Source organism: Geotrypetes seraphini, chromosome 4 (genome assembly GCF_902459505.1).
Source record: "Geotrypetes seraphini chromosome 4, aGeoSer1.1, whole genome shotgun sequence".
NCBI lineage: Eukaryota > Metazoa > Chordata > Amphibia > Gymnophiona > Dermophiidae > Geotrypetes > Geotrypetes seraphini.
In genome coordinates this window covers 145,592,201-145,607,886 of record NC_047087.1, presented here as the reverse complement: position 1 = coordinate 145,607,886, position 15,686 = coordinate 145,592,201, and the positions used below count along the sequence as shown (strand labels likewise).

The 15,686-nt window shown below is 47.9% G+C and overlaps 1 protein-coding gene across 7 annotated transcripts in view; it reads left to right on the top strand.

Annotated features, from left to right (window-relative positions):
- The window catches only part of NUP93 (nucleoporin 93), a 757,735-nt gene that overhangs the window by 524,318 nt on the left and 217,731 nt on the right, over positions 1 to 15,686 (top strand). For all 7 annotated transcript variants that reach the window (XM_033940752.1, XM_033940756.1, XM_033940750.1 and 4 more), the window contains one exon: positions 3,733 to 3,898. In XM_033940752.1, coding sequence (XP_033796643.1) covers positions 3,733 to 3,898 — 166 coding nt within the window. The remainder of the gene's footprint in view (positions 1 to 3,732; positions 3,899 to 15,686) is intronic.

Here is a 15,686-nt window from a genome sequence, read left to right as displayed (position 1 = left end):
GTTCTGCCTCCTCCTGTTTTTCCCATCGGGGGGTGCCTCCATCAATTTTATCATCGTTGGGAGGCTATCACCACCGACCTCTGGGTCCTTACTATCATCAGGGAGGGGTACTCTCTTCAATTCCATCGGGTACCTCCGGACCACCCTCCAAGAGAGTATCCTTCCAACTTGACTCAGACCGCCCTTCATCTTCAGGAAGCTCAATCTTTGCTCTGGCTTCGTGCCGTCGAGCCAGTCCCTGTGGACCAGCACAACCGTGGGTTTTACTCCCGGTACTTCCTTGTCCCGAAGAAGACGGGCGACCTGCGACCCATTCTGGACCTCAGGGTCCTCAACAAGTTCTTGGTCAAAGAGAGATTTCGCATGCTGACCCTAGCTTCTCTCTATCCCCTCCTTGAGCAGAACGACTGGTTATGCTCTCTAGATCTCAAGGAGGCCTACACTCACATTTCCATTCATCTGGCCTCTCGCAAGTTCCTCAGATTTTGGGTGGGACATCTACATCTGCAGTACCGAGTGCTTCCGTTCAGCCTGTCCTCGTCTCCCAGAGTCTTCACGAAGTGTCTGGTGGTGGTGGCCGCTGCACTCCGGACCAGGGGTCTTCAGGTATTTCCCTACCTCGACGACTGGCTCATCAAGGCCCCCTCGGCTCCAGAGGTCATCTCGGCGACCCTGGCCACTATTTACTTCCTGCAGAGTTTAGGCTTCGAGATCAACTTCCCAAAATCTCATCTACAGCCTACCCAGTCTCTCCCCTTCATCGGGGCGGTCCTGGACACCATTCGACTCAGAGCATTCCTTCCTCCTCAACGCATGGATGCTCTTCTTCATCTCTGCCAGTCTGTGTCTTCTCGCCAGTCCATCTCAGCGAGACACATAATGGTCCTCCTGGGCCACATGGCTTCTACAATTCATGTGACGCCTTTTGCCAGACTCCATTTCAGAATTCCTCAGTGGACCCTGGCTTCTCAATGGACTCAGGTGTCAGATCCGTTGACTCGGCACATCATAGTCACTCCTGCTCTTCGGCAGTCTCTACTTTGGTGGATGACCTCTTCGAATCTATCCAGAGGTTTGCTGTTTCACACTCCTCCCCACCAGAAGGTTCTCAGGACAGATTCATCGACCTATGCCTGGGGAGCTCATCTGGATGGTCTTCGCACTCAGGGATTCTGGACCGGTGCGGACCGACTCCATCAAATCAATCTTTTGGAGCTCAGAGCCATCTTCAATGCTCTTCAAGCTTTTCAACATCTGCTTCACGGCATGGTGGTCCTCATTCGCACAGACAATCAGGTTGCCATGTATTATGTCAACAAGCAGGGGGGCACGGGCTCGGCCTCCCTCTGCCAGGAAGCTCTCAGAGTCTGGGATTGGGCGGTTCGCCACAATGCCTTCCTCAAAACTGTCTACATTCAGGGGAAGGACAATGTCTTGGCAGACAACCTAAGTCGTCTTCTCCAGCCTCACGAATGGACGCTCCATTCCGAGCCCCTTCATCAGATATTTGCACATTGGGGGACGCCTCAGATCGACCTCTTTGCGGCTCCCCACAACTTCAAGCTGCCTCAATTCTGCTCCAGGATCTACACTCCTCATCGTCTCGAGGCAGATGCCTTCTGCTGGATTGGGGGAATCGCTTTCTGTATGCGTTTCCTCCCTTTCCTCTCATTCAAAAGACTCTGGTCAAGCTGAAGTCCGACCATGCCACCATGATTCTGATAGCTCCTCGGTGGCCCAGACAACCTTGGTTCTCCCTTCTACTTCAACTCAGCAGCAGGGAGCCTTTCCTTCTTCCAGTGTTTCCTTCACTGCTTACTCAGCATCAGGGATCTCTACTTCACCCCAACCTGCAGTCTCTCCACCTGACAACTCGGTTCCTCTCAACGTAACTCCTCACCAGTTTTCCCAGGCGGTGAGGGATGTCTTGGAGGCTTCCAGGAAGCCTGCTACTCGTCAATGCTACTCCCAAGAATGGACTAGATTTTCTTCATGGTGTGTTTCCAATTCTAAGGAGCCTCAGCGAGCCTCCCTATCCTCTGTATTGGACTATCTGCTACACCTGTCTCAGTCTGGTCTCAAGTCTACATCTATACAAGTCCACCTGAATGCTATTGCGGCTTTCCATCAGCCTCTGCAAGGGAAACCTCTCTCTGCTCATCCTGTGGTTTCCAGGTTTATGAAGGGACTTTTCCATGTCAATCCTCCTCTCAAACCTCCTCCAGTGGTTTGGGATCTCAATGTTGTCCTTTCTCAGCTTATGAAACCTCCTTTTGAGCCTCTCGGCAAGGCTCTGCTAAAGTTTCTCACTTGGAAAGTGGTTTTTCTAGTATCCCTCACGTCTGCTCGCAGGGTCAGTGAGCTTCAGGCCTTAGTGGCGGATCCACCTTTCACAGTATTCCATCATGACAAGGTGGTCCTCCGCACTCATCCTAAATTCCTGCCTAAGGTGGTCTCTGAATTTCATCTCAACCAATCCATTGTACTTCCAGTGTTTTTTCCAAAGCCTCATTCTCATCCTGGCGAATCAGCTCTTCATTCTCTGGACTGTAAGCGTGCTTTGGCTTTCTACTTGGATCGCACCAAGCCACACAGAACTGCTCCTCAACTTTTCGTCTCCTTTGATCCAAACAGGTTGGGACGACCTGTATCGAAGTGCACCATCTCCAACTGGATGGCGGCTTGTATCTCTTTCTGCTATGCCCAGGCTGGATTACCCCTTCCCTGTAAGGTCACAGCAATTAAGGTCAGAGCAATGGCAGCCTCGGTAGCCTTCCTCAGATCGACACCGATTGAGGAGATTTCTAAGGCTGCCACTTGGTCCTCGGTTCATACGTTCACCTCTTATTATTGTCTGGATACTTTCTCCAGACGGGATGGACAGTTTGGCCAAACAGTATTACAGAATTTATTCTCCTAAGTTGCCATCTCTCCCACCGTCCCATTGAAGTTAGCTTGGTGGACACCTACTAGTGAGAATACCTGCCTGCATGTCCTGGGATAAAGCAATGTTACTTACCGTAACAGTTGTTATCCAGGGACAGCAGGCAGCTATTCTCACGTCCCACCCACCTCCCCTGGGTTGGCTTCTCTGCTAGCTACCTGAACTGAGGAGACACGCCCGGACCATTGGGCGGGAAGGCACTGGCGCATACGCGGTGCGGGCATCTCGAAACTTCTGAGTTTCTTCAAGCAAGACATGCTTGTGAGACGTCCGTATCGGGGCTCTGTCGGATGACATCACCCACTAGTGAGAATAGCTGCCTGCTGTCCCTGGATAACAACTGTTACGGTAAGTAACATTGCTATATGCCCCAGCTGCACTCCTGATGCATGGCACTTCAAACAAACATTCCCAGGTTGCAATGAAACTCGAAAAGCTTGGTCTGGGGAAATATATAGTCTTAACAAGAATTTATAGTTAAACTTGCAATGCGTTGCCAGAAGATGTACATCATAACAGTGGTTAATGTAGATAGGTTTAAAAGAGGTTTGGATAAGTTCCTGAAGGAAAAGTCCTCAATCTGCTATTGAGACAAACATGGGAGAAGCCAGTGCTTGCCTTGGGATTGGTAGCATGGAATGTTGCTATTATTTTAAGTTTTTGCAAGGTATTTGTGAAATGGATTGGCTAAAACAGGATACTGGTCTAGATAGACCATTTGTCTTGTCTGTGTAACTATTCTTATTTTCTTAACAAAATGTTAATATTTAGATCTTTTGATTTTTCAGATTATCTCCTGCTACTGAAAATAAAGTTCGCCTTCATTATAGGCGGGCCCTGAGGAACAGCACCGACCCTTATAAAAGAATTGTGTACTGTATTATAGGGAGATGTGATATTACTGACAATCAAAGTGAAGTTGCTGATAAAACAGAAGACTACCTATGGTTAAAGGTAGACATTTTAGTATATGATTCAGTGTGAAAAATTACATGAAAGAGATGCGTTAAAATGTGCACAAGTGCTATGAATGTATTTTGTTCCCACAGAGAGAGGCAAGTAATATAAATCTATTTTCATGATATAAGAAAAGAAAGATATTTTGGTTCTAATGATTATTTTGTGCAAGCGTATCTAGTTGTTCTAAAATTCTAAGGGGAAGATTCTCAAAACTTTAACATGGTCGCTAATCCGGTTCCAGCCAGTTTAGCATTCATGTATTTTAGTAGCAGATATCAAAACGTCTTACCGTGATCTTTTCCAAGCTTCCTAGCAGTCTCTGACTGCCAAGCAAATATATTACAACAAGGTCACTAGCGTTTCTCTATTATCGCCGGGTGATTCCCTAACTTCACTGTCCTACATATGCAAGCAAACTTTTCTGGCAGATTTGAGCTGTTGTAGCCTTACTTTATCCCAGGACAAGCAGGCAGCATATTCTCACACATGGGTGACGTCACCGATGGAGCCCCACAGCAGACAGCCTCGAAAGTAAACTTGCTTGAAGATCTCGAGCTTTTGAGTGCTGCACCGCGCATGCCTTCCCGCCCGAACTAGGGGGGCGCATCTCCTGTGAGGATCCTCAGTTCAACGTTTTCCGCAGAGCCGAGAAGACTTGTTCATCTAGCTCTGCAGAGTTGTGCCTTCTCTCACCGCGGCTGGATATTTAATTAGTCGCTGTGCGCGTTCGTTTTTCGAATTGTTCTTTTCTTATTATAAAAAAAAAGTTTATTTTTTTCTTTTCTTAGCGCCGGGCGCGGAGACTCGGGGTTTAGGCCCAGTCTCTCTTCTCTCCGGAACGGACTTCATTTTTTCTATGTCCCGGACCTTGACCGGGTTCAAACGTTGCTACCAGTGCGACAGGACGATCTCTATCACCGATCCTCACAGTCGGTGCATGATCTGTTTGGGTGCCACTCACAACCCCGAGGATTGTGTGCGTTGTCTTACCCTTCAGCCTTGTGCCTTTTGCTGCCGCTGTGACCGGTTTTTGCAACTTTTTTCCATGGAGCCAGAAAAAACCTCGGCCTCGACTGTATCGATGCCTTCCGGACCTAAGACCTCGACATCGGGGGTGGCCTCGGGCGTTAAGACTTCGCCCTCGACGCCTCCCCGGCCTCGGCCTCGGCGACCTCCGGGTCCTCGGCCTCGAAGGCCTCCTCAGTCCCGTCCTCGAAACCTGTGACGGGGGGTAAGTCTCCTGCTTCCCTTTCGGGTACCGTACCCAAGAAGCCTCTAGAGTCTCTGTCCATGCAACCCGGGGCTCCGGGTGGGACTCTTTCCTTGAGGCCTTCTGCTAAACGTGCCTCCAAGTCTCGGGAATACTCTCATTCGAGGTCGCCCTCCTTGGAGCGCACGGGAGCACCTACGAGACCGAATCCTTTGGTCTCGGTGCCCATGTTTGAAGATATGCTCAAGTCCATCTTGACCACCCAAATTTCTTCATTTGTGGCTCAGTTGGTCCCGTCCTCGACTTTGCCTCCGGTGGCCCAGCCTGAGCAGCAGCCTGAGATCCTTGTACAGCATCCACGGGGCAGATCTCGCAAGAGGGTTTCTTCCTCGGACTCCTCGCCGGATCTTCCTTCGAGACCCTCTTTGCCTCATCCGAAGCATCGGTCGAGGCAGTCGAAGCGTTTTTCTTCGAGGAGCTCGATGCACCCGGAGTTTTCGTCGAGGCAGCCTCCTCGTTCTGAGGTTAGGGTCGCCTCGTCCCCTCTATTTTCAAGGCAATCGAGGACTCCTCCCTCGAGGCCTTTGCTTCGGGATTCGTCTCCTCCTGCTTCAAGGCATTCCTCACCTCGGACTTCGAGGACTTCGCCGTCGAAGACTCTGAAGAGGAAACATTCCTTCGCTCCGCCACAAACTGGGAGTGAAGCTTCTTCGGTGACAGTACACTTGGAGTCGGAGCTGGTGTCTCAGTACTCCCGTGAGGCTTCCCCATCTTATTCCGTGGCTCCTTGCTCCAGGTCTGCCTCTCCCGAGGGGGCTTCGTCTTTGAAGTCGTCCTCGTTTGCCAAGTTTGTCTTTGACATGGAGCAAGCTCTTCATTTGGACTTGCATTCAGATTCCAAATATACCCCGGAATACTTGGCAGACATGGAACTCTCACATCCTTCCAAAGAGACTTTGAGGTTGCCCATGACTCCGGTACTTAAGCAGACCTTCATGAGAAATATGGAAACTCCTTACTCTGTCACAGCTATTCCATCGAAGTTGGAGTCACGGTATTGCACTGTCCCCTGTAAGGGCTTCGAAAAGTCTCAACTCTCCCACCAATCTTTGGTAGTTGAGTCCTCCCTCAAGAAAGCTCACCCATCTAAGATTTCTGCAATGGTTCCCCCCGGTCGAGAGGGTCGAACCATGGACAAATTTGGCCTTAGATTGTATCAAAATTCGATGATGGCTAACAGGATCTTAAACTACAACTATGTTTTTACATCCTACTTCAATCATTTTTTGAAGTTGTTGCCATCCTTCTATCCAGACCTGTCCAAGAGCCGTCTGTCTGAATTTAAGCAAATCCTTCAAACTCTTTCGCAGTTGCGGCTTTTTATGTTGCAGGCATCTTATGATGCCTTTAAGCTTTCTTCGAGGGTGTCGACTTTTGTGGTCACCATGCGTCGCCTTGCCTGGCTCCACATAGTCGACATGGACCCTAACTTACAGGACCGTCTCGCCAACTTGCCCTGTCAGGGGAATGAGTTGTTTGACGACTCGATTGAAGCTGCCACCAAAAGACTCTCCGAGCATGAGCGCTCTTTTGCTTCTCTGCTTCGGTCCAAGCCCAAGCCGTCTACTGCCCAGGCTTATAAACCTCCGGTTTGTCGTTATCCTATGAAGACGACCCCTGCTTTTTCTAGGCCTCCTCCTCAGCGTCATCAACAACATCAACGTCCTCAGAAGCCTCAGGCACCTGCTGCCGCCAAACCGGCCCCGTCTTTTTGACGTTCCAGTCTTGAGCATTCCATCCTCCCTGCAAAATTCTCATCTGCCAATTGGAGATCGCCTTTCCCTTTTTTATTCCCGTTTGGAAAGTATCACATCGGATCTCTGGGTGATGACCACCATCCATGAGGGATACTCTCTGCGCCTGATTCAGGTGCCTCCAGATCACCCTCCAAGAGAGTGTCATTCCAGTTCCTCGCAACTCCCCCTTCTTATTACATTACATTACATTAGGGACTTCTATTCCGCCTATACCTTGCAGTTCAAGGCGGATTACAAAAGAGCTAACTGGACATTTCCAGTGAAGTTACAACAGTTTTGGGGTTGTTGGTTTTTTGTTTTTTTTTGGGGGAGGGGGAGTTGGTTACAAGGGAGGAGAGGTACCTGGATTAATTCTGGAAGAACTTGCAAATTGGATATTAAATTGACTGTATGTTACTGTGTGATATAACAAATAGATTACAGTTAGAATACAAATAAGATTACGTTACATTTCAGGGATCTGAATACTTGGTGTTTTGGGGAGGAAGAGATTATTTAAGTGAAGGTTTTGGGGGAGAATTTATCTAGAGTAGGGGGAGGGGTTAGGTTAAGATATCTGGATAAATTTTTTGAAAAGTAGGGTTTTGATTTCTTTTCGAAAAGTTTTGAAGTCGCCCATTGCCGTCAACAGGTTGGAGATGGAGTGGTTAAGTTTTGCTGCTTGCGTCACCAGAAGGTTATCAAACATCTTTTTGCGCTGAGTGCCCTTGAGTGGAGGAAAGGCAAAAGGGTTCGGAGTTCTTCTTTGTCTTGAGGTGAGGATCTGGTTTAGGCGGTTGTTTAGATGGGGGGGGGGGGCCAGAGCCGTTTAATGCTTTGAATAATAGACAGTAGAATTTGAATTGAATTCGTGCTTGCATAGGTAGCCAGTGAGAGTCTAGAAAGGCAGTTGTAATATGATCATATTTTCTCAGGGAGTAGATCAGTCTGAGGACAGTGTTTTGTATAGTCTGAAGTTGTTTTATCATGTTGGCAGGACAAGGTAGATAGAGGGAGTTGCAATAGTCCAGTAGACCTAAGACTAGGGATTGGACAATTAGCCTGAATTGTGCTGGGTCGAAGAATTTTCTTATTTTATGTAGATTTCTCATAATTAAAAAAGCTTTCTGGGATGTTTTATTGATTTGGGATTGCATTGTGCAGCATCTGTCTACGTTACTCCTAGGAGTTTGAGTTCAGGCTGTATTGGGTATTTGGTGTTTTTAATTTTCAGTTCTGTAATGGTGGGAGTTTTGGCCTTTTCGAGCAGAAGTAATTTTGTTTTATCTGAGTTTAGTTTCAGTTTGTGGTCTACCATCCATTTTTCCACTGCATCTAGGGTTATTTCCAGTTTTGCTGTAGTGGTGGGCTCTGATGGGTCGAAGGGGAGGATTATGGTGATGTCGTCTGCGTAGCTGAAGGATGTAACATTTAAGTTATCTAAAGTGGCTCCAAGGGAGGAAATAAAGAGGTTGAAGAGCGTAGGTGATAGAGGTGATCCTTGTGGAACTCCGCATGGGTTGGACCATGGTTCTGATTTGATATTATTGGACTTTACCCTATAGGTTCTTGATTTGAGGAATCCTTGGAACCAATTGTAGACTTTGTCTGAGATCCCAATGGCGTCAAGTATCTGTAGCAGTATGGAGTGGTCGACCAGGTCAAATGCTGCGGAGAGGTCAAGTTGGATTAGCATCATCTTTTTGCCTTTGCTAATTTGCTGTCGAGCTGTGTCTAGTAGTGTTACAAGTAGTGTTTCTGTGCTGTAGTTGGTTCGAAATACTGATTGTGAGGGGTGAAATAGATTATGGTCTTCCAGGTAGTTGGTGATGTATTGTGCAACTAGACCTTCTATTATTTTAACGTATATTGGTATTGAAGCGATTGGTCTGTAGTTGTAGGGGTTATCTATTGGGCCTTTGTGATCTTTCATGTTTGGAGTGATTATAATCTCTCCAAGGTCTTGAGGGAATTGACCTTCTGTTAATGTGGTTTGAATCCATAGCATGAGGTTGGCTCTGAATGTTGTAGAGGAGTTTGATAACAGGTAGGTGGGGCAGTTATTTAGGTCGCAAGAAGCTTGGCTGTATTTTTTGTAGAGTCGATTCATATCCGACCAATGTAATACGGGGAAGACTGTCCAGCTTCTGTCTGCGGAGGCTCAGGCCCTTCTTCGCCTTCGAGCGGTGGAGGAGATTCCTCCTTCCCAACGCAATCTGGGATTCTACTCCAGATATTTCCTGGTACCCAAGAAGACGGGGGATTTGCGGCCCATTCTGGATCTTCAAGCCCTCAACAAATTTCTAGTCAAAGAGAAGTTTTGCATGCTCTTGTTACCGACCTTGTACTTCCTCATGGATCGGGGGGATTGGATGTGCTCACTGGATCTCAAAGAGGCTTATACTCATATCCCTGTTCATCCGGACTTTCGCAAATATCTCAGATTCAAGATGGGGAATCTTCATCTCCAATACAGGGTTCTTCCCTTTGGCCTGGCAGCCTCCCCCAGAGTGTTCACCAAGTGTTTGGTAGTAGTGGCTGTGGCTCTGCGATCTCGAGGTCTTCAGGTATTTCCCTACATCGACGATTGGCTTATCAAGGCCCCTTCTCTTCCAGAGGTTATTGCAGCGACCCATCAGACTATTACATTTCTTCAAAGTCTGGGGTTCCATGTCAACTTTCCCAAATCTCAATTGGTTCCAGCCCAGTCTCTGCAGTTTATTGGCACCACTCTAGATTCGGTCAGCATGAGGGCGTTCCTTCCAATGAATCGTCAGGCGACCCTCTTTCGACTGCCAGCAGGTGTCTTGTCTTCCAACCATCTCTGCCCGACAGATGATGGTTCTGCTCGGTCACATGGCTTCTACGGTTCATGTGACCCCCCTTGCCAGACTTCACCTTCGCATTCCTCAGTGGACCCTGGTGTCTCAATGGCAACAGACACTGGACCCGCCTTCTCGCCGGATAGCGGTGACTCCTTTATTGAAGAATTCTCTCCGCTGGTGGATGCTCTCTTCCAAACTTTCCAGAGGTTTGCGGTTTCACGATCTTCCTCATCAGAAAGTGCTCATGACCGATTCGTCCACCTACGCATGGGGAGCCCACGTAGATGGTCTCCGTTTGCAAGGTTTGTGGACTTCCACAGACCGTCGGTGTCATATCAATCTGTTGGAACTCAGAGCAATTTTCCTTGCTCTCAAAGCTTTTCATCATCTTCTTCACGACCAGGTGGTGCTTGTCCGAACAGACAATCAGGTGGCCATGTATTATGTCAACAAACAGGGAGGGATGGGATCTCACTCCCTTTGTCAGGAAGCGCTCCGGTTGTGGCAGTGGGCGATTTCTCACAATATCTTTCTCAGAGCTGTCTACATACAGGGTCAACAGAACTGTCTGGCAGACAAATTGAGTCGTCTGCTGCAACCTCACGAATGGACACTCAATTCCCCCACACTTCGTCAGGTGTTTGCTCAGTGGGGGACCCCTCAGATAGACCTTTTTGAATCACCAAGCAACTTCAAACTGCCTCTGTTTTGCTCCCGCATTTTCTCAACTCACCGTCTTGAAGCGGATGCTTTTCTTCTAGACTGGAGGAATCGGTTCCTTTATGCCTTCCCTCCATTTCCTCTGATTCACAAGACTCTTGTCAAGCTGAAGTCGGAACGTGCCACCATGATTCTGATTGCTCCTCGGTGGCCCAGACAACCATGGTTCTCCCTTCTACTTCAACTCAGCATCAGAGAGCCTCTACTTCTGCCAGTTTTTCCTTCTCTACTCACTCAGAGTCAAGGATCCTTGCTTCATCCCAATCTGCAGTCTATACACTTAAACAGCTTGGTACCTTTCTGCATAACAGACCCTTCTCAATTTCTCGGTCTGTTCAAGATGTTTTCCTTGCTTCCAGGAAGCCGTCCACTCGTCAATGTTACTGCCAGAAGTGGACTAGATTTTCTGCTTGGTGTTCCACCCGTCAACTTCATCCGATGTCTTCCTCCTTAGCTTCAGTTCTGGACTATTTGCTTCACTTGTCACAATTGGGCCTTCAATCTACATCTATTCGAGTCCATCTCAGTGCTATTGCTGCTTTTCATCAGCCTCTGGATGGGAAACCTCTCTCTGCACATCCCATGGTTTCCCACTTTATGAAAGGGCTTTTTAATCTTCATCCACCTCTTAAACCGCCTCCTGTGGTTTGGGATCTTAATGTTGTTTTGGCTTAATTGATAAAACCTCCATTTGAACCTCTTGACAAGACTCACCTCAAGTACCTTACTTGGAAAGCTGTATTCTTGATTGCCCTTACTTCTGCGCGAAGGGTCAGTGAGCTGCAAGCATTAGTTTCGGACCCACCTTTTACGGTTTTTCACCATGATAAAGTGGTCCTTCGTACACATCCTAAATTCTTGCCTAAAGTTGTTTCAGAATTTCACATTAACCAGTCTATTGTTCTGCCAGTATTTTTTCCAAAGCCGCATTCTCATCCTGGACTGCAAACGTGCCTTGGCTTTCTACCTCCAACGTACTCAACCTCACAGAACATCTCCTCAACTCTTCATCTCCTTTGATCCGAATAGGTTGGGATGTCCTATCTCGAAGCGTACCATCTCTAACTGGATGGCTGCTTGCATCTCTTTCTGCTATGCTCAGGCTGGTCTTCCTCTGCAGGGTTGAGTGACGGGCCACAAAGTTCGAGCTTTGGCGGCATCTGTAGCTTTCCTCAGATCAACTCCTATTGAGGAAATCTGCAAGGCTGCCACTTGGTCCATGATTCATACTTTCACCTCTCATTACTGTCTTGATTCTTTATCCAGGAGGGATGGCCATTTTGGCCAATCTGTGTTACAGAATCTTTTCTCTTAAATTGCCAACTTTCCCTCCATCCCCTTTTTGCTTAGCTTGGAGGTCACCCATGTGTGAGAATATGCTGCCTGCTTGTCCTGGGATAAAGCACAGTTACTTACCGTAACAGTTGTTAGCCAGGGACGGCAGGCAGATATTCTCACAACCCTCCCACCTCCCCTGGTTGGCTTCTTGGCTAGGTATCTGAACTGAGGATCCTCACAGGAGATGCGCCCTCTAGTTCGGGCGGGAAGGCATGCGCGGTGCAGCACTCGAAAGCTTGAGATCTTCAAGCAAGTTTGCTTTTGAGGCTGTCCGCTGCGGGGCTCCGTCGGTGACGTCACCCATGTGTGAGAATATCTGCCTGCTGTCCCTGGACAACAACTGTTACGGTAAGTAACTGTGCTTTCTGGTCAGTGCCTGAATGCTGATTGGCTCAGGCATTAACAAGAAAGTAAGGTCTGCCAGAAAATTTTGCCGCCATCATGCAACCTCCCCACTCCAGCAGCTGGAGGAATGCCTACTCCCTCCTGCCATTAAGCAAAACCCCCTGACATCATCCGGGTTGCCTCCAACCCCTCATCCCCCAGGCAAATGCTCCCTTCCTCCCGCTGCCTAGCAACAGCCCCCTGACATTCTCTTGGCAGTGAGAAGGATGCTCACTCCCTCCCACCGCTAAGCAACACCCCTGACACTCACCCCAGCAGCGAGAGGGATGCCCACTCCCTCCTGCCACTAAGCAATTACCCCCCACCCCCCGATAACATCCCCACCCCCTTACCTTGTTTGCAAAGGTGACCCAGAGGGATGCCTTCTCCATCTGGCCAGCAGGCTCACTTCTTCAAAATGGCAAGCCTTTCCCTCCCTGGTGTATCCTAGGATGCGCCGGGGAGGTGCTTAATTCTCTTATTATCCTAGGTTGCTTAAGACCCCTCCCCAGCGCAACCTAGGCTACTTGATGTCGGTGGCGGGAATGAGTGGGCATCTCTCGTGGGGAGGGGGGGAGGGAGGAGGTTGGTTGATGTCTGCGTGTTAAGAAGTAGCCATCCCTCCTACCGATCTTCAGTTTGTTTTTATTTTTAATTTGTAGGTTTATTCTGCGCATGAGCTGATTGTTATCATCAGTGATCGGCACTTGCAAATTTAGCGACCCTCCGTGACTATCCACAAACCTCATTTGCATGCGCAGTTTTTTAACGAATGGCTCTCCTTTTTGAAATCCTTATAGTAGCGGCTGCGAGAGCAGCTTTTCAGATTTTACCACCAACATATCAGAATCTTCCCCTGAGTCAGCTTTAATCTCCTATAGCCCGCAAGGATTGTACTCATATAATTTGTGATGAAAAATTATTTTTACAGTAAATTACTGATATCAGAATATTTTTCCTCATGAAAATCAGGGAATGCAGTAGCTGTTTCTCGAATATTTCCTAGAGCATATGCAGATGTGCCTTTTGAGCATTTTTTCCACTTACTGCTGCTGTAAGCCTTTCACCTGATATCCAAGCTCTTGTTAATTATTTTCTTTTCATTACTATCTCTTCTTCCTACCTTTGCTTGTATCTTATCTCTGGAGCATTCTCCTTTCTTTAAAGTTCTTTTTTCTTTGTCCCCATTCCCTTCCTTTTTACTCTATGACTATAAGCATATTCCTACTTTTCTTTTCTTAGCATTTGCCACAACAATCTTCATTTTCTTTCTTTTCCAGTATCTGCTTTTCTGCCTGTTTTCCCAATTCCCTAGCATTCTGTCTCCTGCTTCTTTCTTCCTTGACCTCTGCATTTGTTCTTGTATCTTCTCCCTGTCTCTTATTGGATTTTGTCCTCAGAATCAAAGCCCTTCCTCCTTAGCATTTTCATACCCCCATCTCATTCAGAATCTGGTATTTTGTGTTAACCCAGGACAAGCTGGCAGCCTATTCTCACATGTGGGTGACGTCATTTACGGAGCCCGGATGCAGACAGCCTCGCAAGCAGACTTGCTTGTAGAAAACTTCGAAGTTTCGAGTCTGCTGCACCGCGCATACGTGAGTGCCTTCCCGCCCAGCACAGGGCGCGTCTCCTCAGTTCTCAGTTTTCCGTGGAGCCGAGAAGTCTGTCTCTTGACATTCTACGCTGAACTTCATTTGCTTTGTGCCTTCTCTTCACCGCGGTTTGTGTTCTTTTTGTTGCAAATTGCTGTTATTTTCTTTATTTTCTGTTTAAAAAGAAAAAGTTTTATTTTTTTTGTCGACTGACTGGTGGGGCAGGTCGTGCGCCCGCAGCCTGCAGGCTTCGACTTCACAGTGGCTATCTTCCCTTCTATGTCCCAGCCAGTCACGGGCTTCAAGAAGTGAAGCCAATGCCAGCGTGCGATTTCCCTCACGGACCCACACCACTGGTGTCTTCGTTGTCTCGGGCCTGAAGTCTTACGTTCGTTGTGCTACTCTTCAACCTCGAGCTCTTAAACATCGTCGGGTTCAAGTGGAAAAGCTGTTCAGGATGGACACTTCCGCTACACCTTCGACCTCGATTTCTGACTCGGTCAAGTCTTCAACCAGAGGCCCTCCTGTTTCCACAACCCCTATCTCGAGTCTCATCAGAACTTCCTCGTTCGGATTGTCTTTGGCCTATAGTACACCTGCTTTATCTTCCTCTGAGCTTCCCTCAGGTCAGATACCTAAGCAGAAGGTTACTGCGGTGGTCCTCAAGTTATCCAAGCATCAATCCATGTCGAAGCATGCTTCTACGTCCACCTCAGAGCCTATAGCCTCAGCAAGTGGTCCTTTTTCAGACTCGGATCCACAATGCAGGCTTCTCTCCAGACCACGTTAGAGCGAGAATTTGTTCAATTACTGAGCAAATACGATCCTGCCTTGACTCTGCCTCCTGCAGTCCAGCCTGAGCAATCGGCAGTCTTCCGCGAGGTTGAGACTCTACCTGTACCTCGAGCTGAGTCTACACACTCTGCAAGGAATCGAGTCTTTGCGAGTGTCTGGTCTGGAATCTATACACTCTATGCAAGGAGTTGAGTCTTTGCAAGTATCTCGACAGGAATCCTCACACTCCATACAAGGAGCTGAGTCTTTGGGAGTGCTTCGAGATTCCTCGATCCAAACCACTGAGTCTATGGGGTTTCAATCTACAGCTTCTAGCCCTATTCATTCACCAGCGGAACTGCCTATTTCCAGGCATAGGGCAAAGTCTCCTCGATCTCACCCGAGACCTACTTCCAAGCAGCACTCTCGTCATAGATCAAGGCCCTCATCGAGGCATCCATCGAGGCGCAGGTCTTCTTCCGCAGAAAAGCCTTCCTCGTCCAGGCCTCAATCCAGACCTTCCAGTTCTTCGAGGCCTCCAACTCCTCGATTGAGGTCTCCAATTCCAGACCCCAAGGATTCAGCTGATTCCAATGCCTCCTCCAAGTCTGTTTATTCCTTGGGTTATCAATACTCCAGAGAGGCTTTGCCTTCGTTCTCCACTCCAGGCACCTCGAGGTCATTGAATCCTTCTCGAGGCCAGGCTCTGGTGGATCAATTGTCCTTTTTCTCCTTTCTTCGTCAAATGGCTGATATCAAGTTGGATGCTGGTTCTAAATATTCTAAGGAGTATTTAAAAGAAATACATCTGCCTCAACTTCCTGCAGAGTCATTGAAGCTTCCTCTTAACAGGCTTTTGTCTCAAACTTTCAAACAAAATCTGGACACTCCTTATGCTATACCTGCTGTTCTAGGCAAATTGGAATTGAGGTATAGAACTCTACATTGCAAAGTGTTTGAGAATTCACAACTATCTCACCAATCCCTCCTTGTGGAATCCTCATTGAAGAGATCCCATCCTTCCAGAGTCTATGCCACAGTACCTCCTGGAAGAGAGGGAAAGGCCATGGACAAGTTTGGCCATCGCCTTTATCAGAATTCCATGATGGCCTCCAGAGTCCTAAACTACAATTTTATCTT